Source organism: Macaca thibetana, chromosome 5 (genome assembly GCF_024542745.1).
Source record: "Macaca thibetana thibetana isolate TM-01 chromosome 5, ASM2454274v1, whole genome shotgun sequence".
NCBI classification, from domain to species: domain Eukaryota; kingdom Metazoa; phylum Chordata; class Mammalia; order Primates; family Cercopithecidae; genus Macaca; species Macaca thibetana.
The window spans coordinates 5,878,660-5,893,109 of NC_065582.1; the positions used below are offsets into that span (position 1 = coordinate 5,878,660).

General features: G+C 47.4%; 1 protein-coding gene across 1 annotated transcript in view; it reads left to right on the forward strand.

Moving 5' to 3' along the window:
• The window catches only part of ENPP6 (ectonucleotide pyrophosphatase/phosphodiesterase 6), a 120,447-nt gene that overhangs the window by 86,987 nt on the left and 19,010 nt on the right, over positions 1–14,450 (forward strand). Inside the window, exons 4-6 of the mRNA XM_050791680.1 lie at positions 3,363–3,504; positions 4,213–4,392; positions 8,741–8,878. Coding sequence (XP_050647637.1) covers positions 3,363–3,504; positions 4,213–4,392; positions 8,741–8,878 — 460 coding nt within the window. The remainder of the gene's footprint in view (positions 1–3,362; positions 3,505–4,212; positions 4,393–8,740; positions 8,879–14,450) is intronic.

Consider the following 14,450-nt stretch of genomic DNA (forward strand, 5'->3'; position numbering starts at 1 on the left):
GCATCCCAAATCCAGGATTCCCAGCATCTGGGGTTGACAGCTTCCTGACCAAAAGCCATCAGGTAAAGTGTCATACATAATGGCTGATGCGGAGGTTTGTGAATATGGTAATAGCCTTAAAGAAACCAGGACAGTGAGTGCTGCACTAAGATGTGGTATCTAACACGAAGAGACCTAGAATTAGTTCATTCATTAAACTTTAATGCAATGGTAAACTGTATTCATGAAAACTCTTCACTGTAGTAAGTCACCACTGAGTTTAATCGGGTTTTTCCCTACATGGAAGCCCACTCTGGAAGTGTGGACACCTAAACAGATGTCATACTGTGTGAACAGGCACATCTGAAATGCTAAACGTGCACGTACCTAAAGCAATGAAATGCTGAGGCTTATCCAAAGGACAGAGTTTATGGAAGTTTCCCTGTGTTCAAAGATTGCAATGGCAGAAGTGCCATCAGCCTATCAGTCTAATGAACCTGGGCCTTGAAAGAGTGTTGGCACATGTGTGACAATGCTGCTGTCTGTTTTACCAACCACCTACACATTTGTGGGACCCTACAGTGACTTTGTATTCTCTGCTATCTATAGAGGCAGAAGGAGTTTGGATTAGTCATGCACACATTAGTGAGTATGAATAAGGATAATGCCATTCATGAGAAACACCTAAATAATAACCTAATCCAATCCACAACGTGGAGGAGGGTGGTAAAGGGTCTTTTTAACCAGGGGGCAGTTTGTTTTATTCTAAAAAGAGAAAAGAACATTTGACTAGCAATTTCATTTAACTTGAAACCCATGTGTCCTCAAAACTGTGAGTGAAGTTCACCTCAGGGCACCCGGGAGGGCATGTAAAGAATGTACCTCTTGCGGGTTTGACTGTGATGAAGGAAGATGAAGGAAGATGCCAGGTGAACATTCTTGGGACTTGCTCCCAGTTGAGTGGATGGAGTGCGTGTGGATGCTCAAAGGCCCAGTTTGCTAGAGTTAAAAGTATCCTGACTTTGGAGATTTGAAGGCTTGCATTTCTGGTTCTAGCTGTGTCTCAGAGGTCTGTGAGGCCTTAAGTGACATCTCGAACCCTCTTAGGCCTATTTCCTCATCTATGAAACCTGTAAGTGCTTTTCTATGAGGATACTTTTCACTGCAGTGACAGACGTGGGAGGCCTATTCAACCCACAGACAGCACTGAGCGTGCAGAAAGGAAAGAGACTTGATGTCACTGTCACCCTCTCGCCTCTCTCACACCTAGCCTTCTAGGGGTTGGTAGGATTCTCGTGAGAGAATAAGATCCATTTCGAAAAGATCGCCGGGCGCGGTGGCTCAAGCCTGTAATCCCAGCACTTTGGGAGGCCGAGACGGGCGGATCACGAGGTCAGGAGATCGAGACCATCCTGGCTAACACAGTGAAACCCCGTCTCTACTAAAAAATACAAAAAACTAGCCGGGCGAGGTGGCGGGCGCCTGTAGTCCCAGCTACTCGGGAGGCTGAGACAGGAGAATGGCGTAAACCCGGGAGGCGGAGCTTGCAGTGAGCTGAGATCCGGCCACTGCACTCCAGTCTGGGCGACAGAGCGAGACTCCGTCTCAAAAAAAAAAAAAAAAAAAAAAAAAAAAAAGAAAAGATCGTGAAGACTAAGCAGAATGTTTCTCGGTTGGCCTGGGCAGGTTACTGAGTTCAGAGTCTGCAGTGGTTGTGCTCTGGGGCTGGGAGTGAGCTGCACCAGGGTTTGAATCCTGGTCCACCTCTTACTAGCTGTGTGATGCCAGGAACTGTCTTGCATTCTCTGTTCAGGACATTCCTACCTTTCATGGCTGTTTGAGGATTAAATAAGATAATGTGGGTAAAAGCTCTCAGCGTAGTGCCTGACTCATAGGAGCTGTCACGTATTGAGCACTGACTGTGATTATACAGTTACAGGGCAGTTAACAGTGCTCTTGCTGTGCACCAAATGCCAGGCTAGAGCTCAGATACGATGGACAATGCGTCCTGGCTCCTACAGTGAACGAATCTCACAATTTAGACAGGGAAAAGGACACATAAGTGGGCAATTACCGCACAGTATGAAAAGTCATGGCCCGGAAGCGAACCCAGGGTGCTATGGGAACACACACAGGGCTGCTCAGTCTAGCCGCAGGGCACCAGAGGAAGCTTCCTGGAAGGCGCAGTGTCTCTCCAGGGACCTGAAGAGTGAGCAGGAGTGGTTTAATGACGGACGGGCAGACCGAGCTCTCTGAGCTACCGTGGTACTCTTTTCCATCCCCTGTGGACCACAAGGGCCGAGGCCCTGCGGGCTCCAGGACACATTCTTTAATTCCTCATGTTTTAAGTATTGGGGAGGCCATATCAGAGGAGGCCGTGTGCTTCATCTGGGTGCGCACAAGTGTATGTTTAAAATCCGCCAAGAGTATTAGTTATTAACCCATGTAGACTCCCAGCAGGGAAATGAGCTTTAATTCCTTTTCCATTGCTGCATCTTTTGTTAGTCACTGCTAACATCATCATCACCACCATCACCATCGTCATCATCACCCTGATCCATTTCAGGTGCTTTGTGTGGAAGTTGTGGAAAAGCCAGCACTGGGGAGGGAGTCACAGTGGAAATACTGTGGGAAGGGAGGAGAGAACATTCCACATTATTCCTCCCCTCTCATGGACTCTGCAAGCTTCCTGCTCCAATTTAGATCACTTGCTCCCAGTCCTTCTTAACCCAAGAATAAGGGTGAAACAGCTTGGATTTTTACCATCAATACTCTAGCCAAGAAGGGGAGTTTTGTCAGAACTGGGTCTTCCTGGGCCCCTAGAGGTGTGGTCACTGCTGGAATTCACTCGATATCCACATTGGAGCTGACCCCTCACATGCCCCCATAGAACAAGTGTCCGAGGGAGGGCCACAGATGCCAGGCCCTGAACACTCATCTGTTTGCCTCCTGCAGAGTTGCTGTGGAAATGCCGTTCTTATCCTGGCCAACCAATTAGGCCCACGATGTAGTGCTTGATTTAGAGTCCAGCAATGACTGAAGAGTAGTTATTTAAATAACAGCTTCCAGTGTTTCTGACCTGGTGACAGCAGGCGGCGAGGATGCAGCAATAACTATCCTTGGCCTGTTATCACATCTTCCCCCTCTCCAAGGCATGATGAGAAATCTTTAATCACCAAGGTGCTCAGGACCAGCAATTCTTGGTTCAGTGTGTGTGTTTCCCTTGGAGATCTGACCTCATTTATTTTAGGGTATTGGCTTTGCCTGGCCCAGGGACAAGGTTTCAGGGAGTGTGAACACCTTCACAGAGTGCTATGGGGGTGATAAGGGAGCAAGCTGGCAGGGGCCTCCCTCACCTATGGCTCTCTCCTCTGTCCCTCCAGGAGTGGCCGGGCTGACCTGGCAGCCATATACCATGAGCGCATCGACGTGGAAGGCCACCACTATGGGCCTGCATCTCCGCAGAGGAAAGATGCTCTCAAGGCTGTAGACACTGTCCTGAAGTACATGACCAAGTGGATCCAGGTGACCTGAAGCTAAGACACCTGGCCTGGCCTTCTCTCTGTTTGTCTCCCCCACAGTCATGCCTGTCAACATCTTCCCTTTTACTGCTAAAGGCTGACGGGGCCGGCACAGGCTTTGACGAGTCCCTCTGCTTCACACAGTGCCTCCTGCGGTACCAAGCGATCCCTTGTTCCATAGCCAGGCCAGTGGACCTAGGTGTGCCTTCTCGCCTGGCTCGGCTGGAAAGATACCCAGCTCTGTGGAATCCTAATAAGTTTGGTAGCAGCTGGGCGTGTAGACAGATTCCAGTGCTGATTCTACCTCATGCTTTTGCTGAATGACTACAAGTGTTTGGTTTTGTTTTTGCCTTTGCTTTACCTTCCTGTGCTTTATCCTGTACATCTGCAACATGGGCACGTGATAGTTCTCAAACAAGCACACAAGTTTGTTGAAAGAGCCAAAGAAGATGCAAACAGAGGGTCGACCTTAAAAAGCTGAAAGTGCTGTGTAAGGTGTCAGCACGAATTGAATGGGACTGAGCTTCACAGTCCCCTCTGCAAAGGGCTTCTGTTGTGGGTTTTGAACTGGGTCTCACCAGGGCAAAATAGTAGATGATTAAACACAGAACTGAGAAGATAGCCTTTCTCCTATCGTTTGCAGTTGACAAAGTTTTCTGAGTGTATGAGCCTCTCTGTTGTGCCATAATGACTGCCTTTTCCCACCGCACAGGAGCGGGGCCTGCAGGACCGCCTGAACGTCATCATTTTCTCGGATCACGGAATGACCGACATTTTCTGGATGGACAAAGTGATTGAGCTGAATAAGTACATCAGCCTGAACGACCTGCAGCAAGTGAAGGACCGTGGACCTGTTGTGAGCCTTTGGCCGGCCCCTGGAAAGCACTCTGAGGCAAGACACGCCCGTAGCGGGTGCAGGGGGGCCATGCGGGCCCTCGTGTATCGCCACTTTGTACTGTGTCCTTTCCTTGTAGTTTTTTTTGTTTGTTTGGTTTTTTTTTTTTTTTTTTTTTTTTTTTTTTGAGGTGGAGTTTCACTCTTGTTGCCCAGGCTGGAGTGCAATGGTGCGATCTCAGCTCACTGCAACCCTCTGCCTCCCAGGTTCAAGTGGTTCTCCTGTCTCAGCCTCCCGAGTAGCTGGGATTACAGGCATGCACCACCACACCCGGCTAATTTTGTATCTTTAGTAGAGACAGGGTTTCTCCATGTTGGTCAGTCTGGTCTCGAACTCCTGACCCCAGGTGATCAGCTCGCCTCAGCCTCCCAAAGTGCTGGGATTACAGGCGTGAGCCACCACGCCCGGACTTTTCTTGTAGTTTTAATACTGACATACGGAGCAGTGTCAGGAGCTCAGATGCTGGGGACAGACTATCTAGTTTGCCTCTCACTCCCTGAGTGACCTCGATCAAGTCTCTGTTTTTTCTTCTCTGAAATTGGCATGATGATACCTACTCCACTGAATGTCATGAGAATTAAACGAGATCAAGGAAGCACCGTACAGGCCCTCACCAGGGCTGTTTTTGTTTGTTTGTTTGTTTTTGTTGTTGTTGTTGTTGAGACGGAGTCTTGCTCTGTTGCCCAGGCTGGAGTGCTGTGGCTGAATCTCAGCTCACTGCAAGCTCCGCCTCCCGGGTTTACGCCATTCTCCTGCCTCAGCCTCCCAAGTAGCTGGGACTACAGGCGCCCGCCACCTCACCCAGCTAGTTTTTTATATTTTTTTTAGTAGAGACGGGGTTTCATCGTGTTCGCCAGGATGGTCTCGATCCCCTGACCTCGTGATCCACCCGTCTCGGCCACCCAAAGTGCTGGGATTACAGGCTTGAGCCACCGTGCCCGGCCTGTTTGTTTGTTTTTGAGATGGAGTCTCGCTCTGTCACCCAGGCTGGAGTGCAGTGGCATGATCTCGGCTCACTGCAACATCCACCTCCCGGGTTCACACCATTCTCCTGTCTCAGCCTCCCGAGTAGCTGGGACTGCAGGCGCCAGCCACTACGCCTGGCTAATTTTTTTGTAGTTTTTTTTAGTAGAGACAGGGTTTCACCATGTTAGCCAGGATGGTCTCGATCTCTTGACCTCATGATCCGAGCCTCAGCCTCCCAAAGTGCTGGGATTCCAGGCGTGAGCCACCATGCCCAGCCTAGGGCTGTTTTATTATAGGCCCAAACGCAGCACTTCTCAGGCGCATCTGGGGAGCATCAGCAGCATCCCTAGGGATCCCTAGGATCCCTAGCATCCCCAGCAGCATTCCTTTCTCAGGAAGGAGGCTGCTGCCAGGCTGATCTGTTTCTGTGGGGAACGAGAGGGTAAAGAACGAAGGGCTGAGGCTGTATGAAGTGCCCATCTCCTTATGTCAGGAGCCACCATTCCCAGCTCTGTTCAGTTGGAAGCCAGACCAGCTCCCCACCCTGGCCCCTCTGCCTCCCTGTACGTGAGCATGGTGGTGTCGTCATAGCTGCCTCCTGGCTGCTGTGAGGGATATGGAAGCACGCTGAGCCCACTGCAAGGACAGTAGTGTCCATGACGATCCCCACCAGAGGGTGATCCCTACGGTCACCGCCCTGCACTGGGTGTGGTTGAGTTCCCACAGTGCCAAGATAGGGGATAAAGCTCCCCACAGTCACTGCCCCGCGTCAGGGATGACTAGACCTCTGCTTCCCCTGCTCTCAAAACAAATATTCTCCCCAGCAGTAGCTGGCGACCTACCCTGAGAAGGGAGGAGGAGCAAGTGGCACCTTCTGCTGGCTGCTCGTCCCTGAGTTCCTAGTCACTTCCCAATATGGGCTTTGTGGCTCGTCCCACTCCCAGATGAAACTGATCATGGCGGGAAGCAACTGTCTTCCTGGGGGCAGGCAACCTGCTGCCCCTGGAGGTTGCCAACCATAGGGTGCCAGGAGTAGGTCCTGGCTGGCCTGCTTTCTCTCTCCATCCTCACTGCAGCGATGCGATTGGCTCTGGACAGTCATTAGTAAGGATTAAGCACTGGTGGAGGCCGGGGTCTCACCTCTTTAGCCCAATCCTTCTGCAAATGCATCCTCCTTTCCTTAAGAACTCCGGATTTCCTTAGGTAGAAAATCATAACTCATGGGGCCTACTCCCTATAAGATCTGTCTATTTGGGGTTGAGGAACACAGATGCCCACAATGCCACTGCTGCCAGCCTTGCCCCATGCCCAGGGGGACGGCCCTTTGTTCTCAGGCCCCATGGTCAGGAACTATAGGTGCGGGCTATGTTTACGCAGTGTTCCCATGAACTCCCAAAATATGAAATCAGGAACAGTATTTTACACATTGGCAGGTTCTTGAAAATAAGTATTTTGTTGTTGTTGTTTTTGGCAAGAAAGATCATCCTTGTCTCCAATTTGGCACTTAGGAACGTGCTGTCTCCAGAACTTGGGCATCAACAGCTTTTGAGCTAGGGAGAGCTCCTTCCAAGGTAGTGTTCAAGTCAGGCATTGCAAGCAGCCAAAGCAGTTGGTAGAGTATTCAAAAGCGGGGGCCATGTTTGGGCGACAGTTTGTCATGTGACGGACACAACAGTTTGTGAGACCTGCTGTGTGTCGCCAGATTTTTCACTTATACAAAAATCCTTCTGCAAATGCATCTTCCTTTCCTTAAGAACTCCAGATTTCCGTAAGTGGAAAATCATAACTCACGGAGCCGTCAGAAACCATCCACTAAATTATTTTACAGAGTTGAATTGATAAACTCAATCTTATCTTCAGTTATGCCCAGAAATGTATGCCTGATTTGGCTAAAGGCCAAGTCAACATCAGCCAGTCGATTTTAATTTTAGCCATAGATATTTAAGTGGCTGCTACTATTAGAAATAAGTACAGGGCCAGGCACAGTGGCCGATGCCTGTAATCCCAGCACTTTGTGAGGCTGAGGCAGGTGGATCATCTGAGATAAGGGGTTCAAGACCAGCCTGACCAACATAGTGAAACCCTGTCTCTACTAAAAATACAAAAATTAGCTCAGCGTGGCAGTGGGTACCTGTAGTTCCAGCTACTTGGGAGGCTGAGGCGGGAGAATTGCTTGAACCCAGGAGGTGGAGGTTGCAGTGAGCCAAGATCTCGCCATTGCACTCCAGCCTGGGTGACAAGAGCAAAACTCCGTCTCAAAAAAAAAAAAAAAAAAAAAAAAAAAAAAAAAAAAAAATATATATATATATATATATATATAAAGAAAAAAAGAAAAAGAAAAAGAAATATGTACAGGGCTACACTCGGTGGCTGAAGCCTATAATCCTAGCACTTTGGGAGGCTGAGGCAGACAGATGTACAAAGTATGTACCAAGTTTGCATCTTCATCATGAAATTAGCAATGTAATTAATGGCAAACAATTACTAGTGCTTTGAAGAGTCATGTGCAAGTAGGATAGGCTCTAGGTCAAGTTAAAGAACAAATCTTTTTTGATCTTTGTGATATTTAATATTAGGTAGACCAATTTCTTACTTTCCTTTTAAAATCAGCATGGGAGTTTAGACATAAATAATATTAGCGCATGGGCATTTCGACGTTATTATAAAATGAATGAGGTGTGAAGGGTAATGTTACAGCAGACCCTTTATACTCACAACACTTGAGAAATAGAACATTACCATTACCTGGGACATCTGTATGTCCTTCTCAGACCCAATCCCCCTTTTTGCCCCCTCAGAGGAAACCACTGTCTTAAATTATTAAAACTTCTCTTTACAGTTTTACCATATATGCTGTTTAGTTTTGTAGTTGCTCAAACTATAATAAGAAATATAGAATTGGAATAATTTTGTCTGTATTTCAGCAACTTTCTTTTTCCCTCTCAAGCTGAGATCCCTGAGAATCTTCCAGGAGTGTTTGTAGCTATAATTCATTCGTCTTCAGTGCTGTAGAGTATTCCATTACAGAACCACACCATGAATTCTTTCTCTCCCCCACTATCGCTGGGCATTTGGGCTGTTCCAGTTTGCAGGGTTCATTGGTCCACATGTCTACAGGTGCACAGGCTTGAGGGATTTCACTCTGTTCCTCACAGTCAACTTCTTAGGTCAGAGAGTATGTGGATCTTCAGCCTCCCTGGATAAAGCCACCTGGCTTTTTGAGACACACAAGTTTTTTGTTTTTACGTATTCAAGTCTATCAAGTATTTGGCAATTTCTTTCTTTGGTCTTATACGTACGTTCTCCTCTCCCCTAGCTCCAGTAAATATTCACACGTATTTAAGAGAGTGAAACTGATCACTCTTGATTTTCCTTACAGGTATATAACAAGCTGAGCACAGTGGAACACATGACTGTCTATGAGAAAGAAGCCATCCCAAGCAGGTTCTATTACAAGAAAGGGAAGTTTGTCTCTCCTTTGACTTTAGTGGCTGACGAAGGCTGGTTCATAACTGAGGTAATTATGAAATATGCACCAATTTATTCACAATGCAAATTCTATAAAACAGTCCAACGTGAAATAATAGTTACTCAAGTTTTTACACATAAAAGATTTTTTCATGTAGGCATCATTGGTTGCATTGTGTCTTTCTTTAGAGAATCAAAAGTCTTGATCGGGTAACTTTGTAGACACAACTGTAGATGTGAACCCAGAGTCATGGTTTAGACTTCGTGGCTCCAGACTCCCTGTGTTTTAACAAACGGGCCTTAACTCGATTACTGGGCTTACAATGTAACCTGTTTGCTTGAAAGCGGAACAATTACTGTGAACCAAAGCAATTGCTCAAGGGCAGTCAAAAGCAAGGAGAGGCTCAGCTAGCTTTCACCTTCAAGAGAAATGTTTGGCAAACAAGACTGCGAGTCCCCAGCGTGCCAATTTGATCTTTCGGAGGAGATTATCATGCATTTTTGTTCCAATCTTTAATTGGACCTGTGGAGGCCTGAATGACCTCCACAGCCTCCTCCTGGCTGGCCTGGACGCTAAGCTCCCCCAGCTCTGGCATCAGCTTGTGATATCAGGCCATGGCGGGAAGGCCCTGCCCTTTAGGGGAGTCTGTGGTCAAGTGATGTTTACAGTTCATTCCTGAAGACAGCACGGCTTATTTTAGGAATTTGAAGGTAGCTTGCAGTTATTAGCTTTGTTCAAAAGTAATTGCGGTATATGGCAAAAATCACAATTACTTTTGCACCAACCTAGTAGATCAGGCTCCAGGGTACATGAGAGTAGCTGGTTGAGGCCAATCAAGTGGAAGACCTCAGACTGTTGGTGGCCACCCTGGGAGGCAGGCTGGTGATGACCAGCAGGGAGGCTGACTGGGCAAGTGAGTGGGAGTCTGGGACATGGGCATGGGAAAATGGGGGTTGTGTGACATGAACCTCAGTCATGCAGGAGGACTGCGTGACTTCTGGGTGCTCTCAGACAGAGAGAAGCACCTGGCACCAAGGAACTGAGAAGAGAGCAGATCCGATTAGGAGTGTGAGTTTTGCAGAGCAGAGGCCAGCGAGGCCCTCCTCAGGCAGCTATGGCTTCTCTGCCACGTGGTTTACAAGGTGAGGGTCCCTCTGTTCCCTAACGACCTCTCCTCTACAATCCAAAATGCTTCTCATCGCTTCATCACACCGTGTGAGGTCATCTGGAGTGAGGTTAGGTTGGGATCACCAAATCATCACTTAGAGTGGTTGGCTCAGGACCTCACACAGAGCACATATGTAGTCAAGCAAGTCACCGGTCTCACTGTATTCCACAATGCCAGCCTTCCAGATCTCACCAAAGGGCTTACTGTTTGAACTTTTTTCAGTTCATAAAATTCTGGCAGAATTGCTTTGAATTTTTAAAAGCAAATATGCCCTGAAGGTTAATTCACAGCCGTCAGTCATTTCTTAGCTGGCTATTTGCATCCGTCTTTACTTCGTGGTCTTTAGCTGAAGTCGCCTGTGCTGAGAGACTGGGTGGAAGGGAGGGAGGGTGTAAGAGGGCAGAGGTGATCCGGGCATCTTGGTGGAAAACAGGCTTAGGTAGGGGAGTGCAGGGCCAGAGGTCACTATGGAGATGCTGGATGACTAATGAGGTGCCATCTCAATTCCATCGAGAAAGGTCTTGGCCCCTGGCAGTAGGGTGTGACAGGTGCTGGGGAAGCAGCTTCAGCCCTGAATCCTCTCAGTGAAGGTAAACATGGTGTCTCAGCAGCCACACGTCTGGCATGAAGATGCTGGGCCTTCCAGTGAGTGATGAAACGCAGTACTGGGAGACCTTGAGACATCCGTTAAGACGTTCTTGGTCATAAATCACAGCCCCTTTGATAAATGTGGCTGAAACAAAAAGGATTTACTATCCCACATGAGTAGAAGTCTGGAGGCAGGCGATTCCAGGATTGCTGAATCCAGCAACTCAATTATCTCACGCCCCAAGCCAGCTCTTCTGCAATGCTCTTGGCTTTCTTCAAGGTCACAAGATGGCTGCTGCAGCTCCACACATCACATCATATCCCATCAGGACATTCCAAAGCAGGAAAGAAAGGGTGTGGGTTCTGTTTGCACGTCTCCTACTTTTATCAGGGAGCAAAATATACATACCAGAGCCAGGGCCAGACTCGGGTTTTGTAGGACTCTGAAGATTATGGAATTAAGGTGAAGGGGATCTCTCTTTAAGAAGAAAATATACACAATTATGAATACAAAATTAGGTACAGGGATTTGGAAGAAGTTCACACACATGAAGAACCTTGATGCATAAGCTGTAAATCTGCTTCTGCCCAGAACCCACTAGCGGCTTCCCCTCGGTCTCATTAATCAGCTGACTAGTGGGGCTAGGAAGTTCCTGCCTTGGGTCAGCTTTGGTTCTGAGATCTGAAGTTGTGCTGAAGTGCAGACCAGGGGGTCCCAATCACAGGACAAAAGTGAAACAGAGGCCAGGAATCAGGCAGACTGGGGCCCCGAAACAAAGAACAGAAAGAAGGGGTGAGGGGAGAGCAAGGACAAACAGCAGCCTCTGCCCCATTCTGACTTGCGCTGGCCCACTCAGGATGCCCAGTGACACGTGTGAGGACACGTCCTCCTTCCCCTGGCTCTGCGTCCATCTCCCCCCCATCCTTCCACCCCGCACTCTGCTGTGGGTCCAGGTGCCTGCTCCCTTCCATCTCCTCGCCATCATCCTGCCCCGTACTCTGCTGTGGGTCCAAGCACCTGCTCCCTTCCATCTCCCCCCAGTCATTCTGCCCCATACTCTGCTGTGAGTCCAGGTGACTGCTCCCTTCCATCTACTCCCCATTATCCTGCTCCGTACTCTGCTGTGGGTCCAAGAACCTGCTCCTTTCCATCTCCCCCCAATCATCCGCCCCGTACTCTGCTGTGGGTCCAAGTACCTGCTCCCTTCCATCTCCCCCGCATCCTCCCGCCCCATACTCTGCTGTGGGTCCAAGTACATGCTCCCTTCCATCTCCCCCGCATCCTCCCGCCCCATACTCTGCTGTGGGTCCAAGTACATGCTCCCTTCCATCTCCCCCACATCCTCCTGCCCCCGTACTCTGCTGTGGGTCCAAGTACCTGCTCCCCTGTAGGAAACTGACAAATTAGCGTTGACCATGTTATGTTCTATTATGTGTTTTGTACGCATTGACAAATACACACACACACGTTTGTCTGAGTAAATCAGAAGTGAGACCATCAGTTAGCAAGGGCTAAGCAGTACTGTATTGTGCGTCTTAGGGAGAAGCCACAGACCAGAAAGGAAGAATGCCTAGCTATTGACAATTACTGGAGCAGCATTTTAAAATATACAATCATTTCCAAAGGAAGATTCGAGGTAATTTCAAAGATAAGTGAAGCAGGAACTTTAAAAAGAAAAAAAAGAACATCAGAAATAAGATAAATAGGGTGTGAAAAAATAAGATTAGCTCTGAAAGATGAGGGTTGCTCACTAATAGACTATCCATGGTGGCTCACACACCTTTAATTAGTAATGATAAGGGCTGCGAAACTCATCTTCATGTATTACACCCGGATCCTTAGCAACTCTAGAACGACCCCTCCCCCAAAGCTTCAATGGTATGCATAGAAAGTTATTTTATACCTTGCAGATAATAAATACATCAAGAAAAATTTCTGTTTAAATTTTAGTCAGTGACAACAGCAACTACTACAATAATAATAGCTATCTTGAATTAAGTGCATCCTAGTTCCTGTTTCTAATTCTCCTAATGACTCTGCATCGTGGATATTGTTAGTTTTGTTTGTTTGTTTTGATGTTGTTTTCTTGTTTTTTTTGTTTGTTTGTTTTTGTTTTTGTTTTCTTTTTGACACGGAGTCTCACTCTGTCAGCCAGGCTGGGATGCGGTGGCATGATCTCAGCTCACTGCAACCTCTGCCTCCTAGGTTCAAGAGATCCTCTTGCCTCAGCCTCCCAAGTAGCTGAGATTACAGGTGCCCGCCACCATGCCCAGCTAATTTTTGTATTTTTAGTAGAGATGGGGTTTCACCATGTTGGCCAGGAGGGTCTTGAACTTCTGAATCTCAAGTGATCCGCCCGCCTTGGCCTCCCAAAGTGCTGGTATTACAGGTGTGAGCCAGTACACCCAGCTGTTATTGTTAGTTCTGAAAATAACATACAGCCAAATAAAATGGAACACACATGTGGTTCTGAGCTTCCAAGAAGCTAATCCAAAGAGAACAATCAGTTCCATTAATATAACTTAGAGCATCTATATTCATGAACATATATGTTTCTCTGGAAAATCATAATTGTCCCTGAGTCCTGAGAGACACTGAGATATCTTTTAATGACTTTTTGCAGTTTCCTAGACTAAATATCTTAATCATTTTACTTCTACCCTGGAATTTGCAAATTTTTATTATGAAGAAACCATATGTAAAAGTTATAATTTCTGATTCTACTTTAGTATAACATTGGGGCTTTATTTATTTGTTTTCTGAGAAATCCCAAAAACAAGTGCCCATTCTTTCTTTACTGGCTTAAACTTCTTTTTTTGACATCATTCTATTGTTTGTTGTACTTTCTTGACAACAGAGAATTAAAAACCCCATTCTATATCCTTGTTTCTGCTCTGTGCCAAGGCTATTAATCTCTCACATTCCTATTTGCAAAACTTCTCCCCAAATGGTAAAAAAACGTTATGTTTTGCCCTGAAACCTACACACCCATCCACAGTGCATGCGATGACATTTCAGGGCTGGCTTACACTTCACATCTGTGGCATGGCAAGACTCTCAGCCTGAAAGCAATCTCTCCAGGTCTGAGTTCGGCTGGCAGATGAGACTGGTTTCTGGTTTAGCCATGATGAGGAAAACAGCTGAGTCAGGACACGGTGATGCTGGGTGACAGCCACTAGAGTACTGTCCCCCACTCCTTTCTGCCTATAGCCGCCATCCCAGAAACATGGAAGATTTGGTTTCCTTGGTAAAAATGCCCCTCCCCAAAACACACTAACTTTCTACCATCGATTTAAGTCTTGCAGACTTTAAGGCGGCGGCACTAACAGGAAGACTTTATTGAGTTCATCTTTTTCTCAGGATTTCTTAGAGAGGAGTCACTGAAAAAGATAAAGACAGGAAGAGATTGTCTTTTTTTTTTTTTTTTTTTTTTTTTGAGACGGAGTCTTGCTCTGTTGCCCAGGCTGGAGTGCAGTGGCGGGATCTTGGCTCACTGCAACCTCCACCTTCCAGTTTCAAGTGATTCTCCTGACTCAACCTCCCGAGTAGCTGGGACTACAGGTGTCTGCCACCATGCCTGGCTAATTTTTCTAGTTTTAGTAGGGATGGGAGTTCACCACATTTGCCAGGCTGGTCTTGAACTCCTGACCTTGTGATCCACCCACCTCAGCCTCCCAAAGTGCTGGGATTACACAGTCATGTAGTGGGACTGCTGACCCTGCCATAGTAAAGCAAGCCCCCTGGCCAGGGGCCCCCAGTTTGCCTCTGCCCCTGCACTCTTTAATAGTCCAGCTGGATTTCCAGCTGCTGTCAGTCCTTTCTCCGGCCTCCTGTCCTGAAAGGAGAGAAATCTGAAAGTGTTC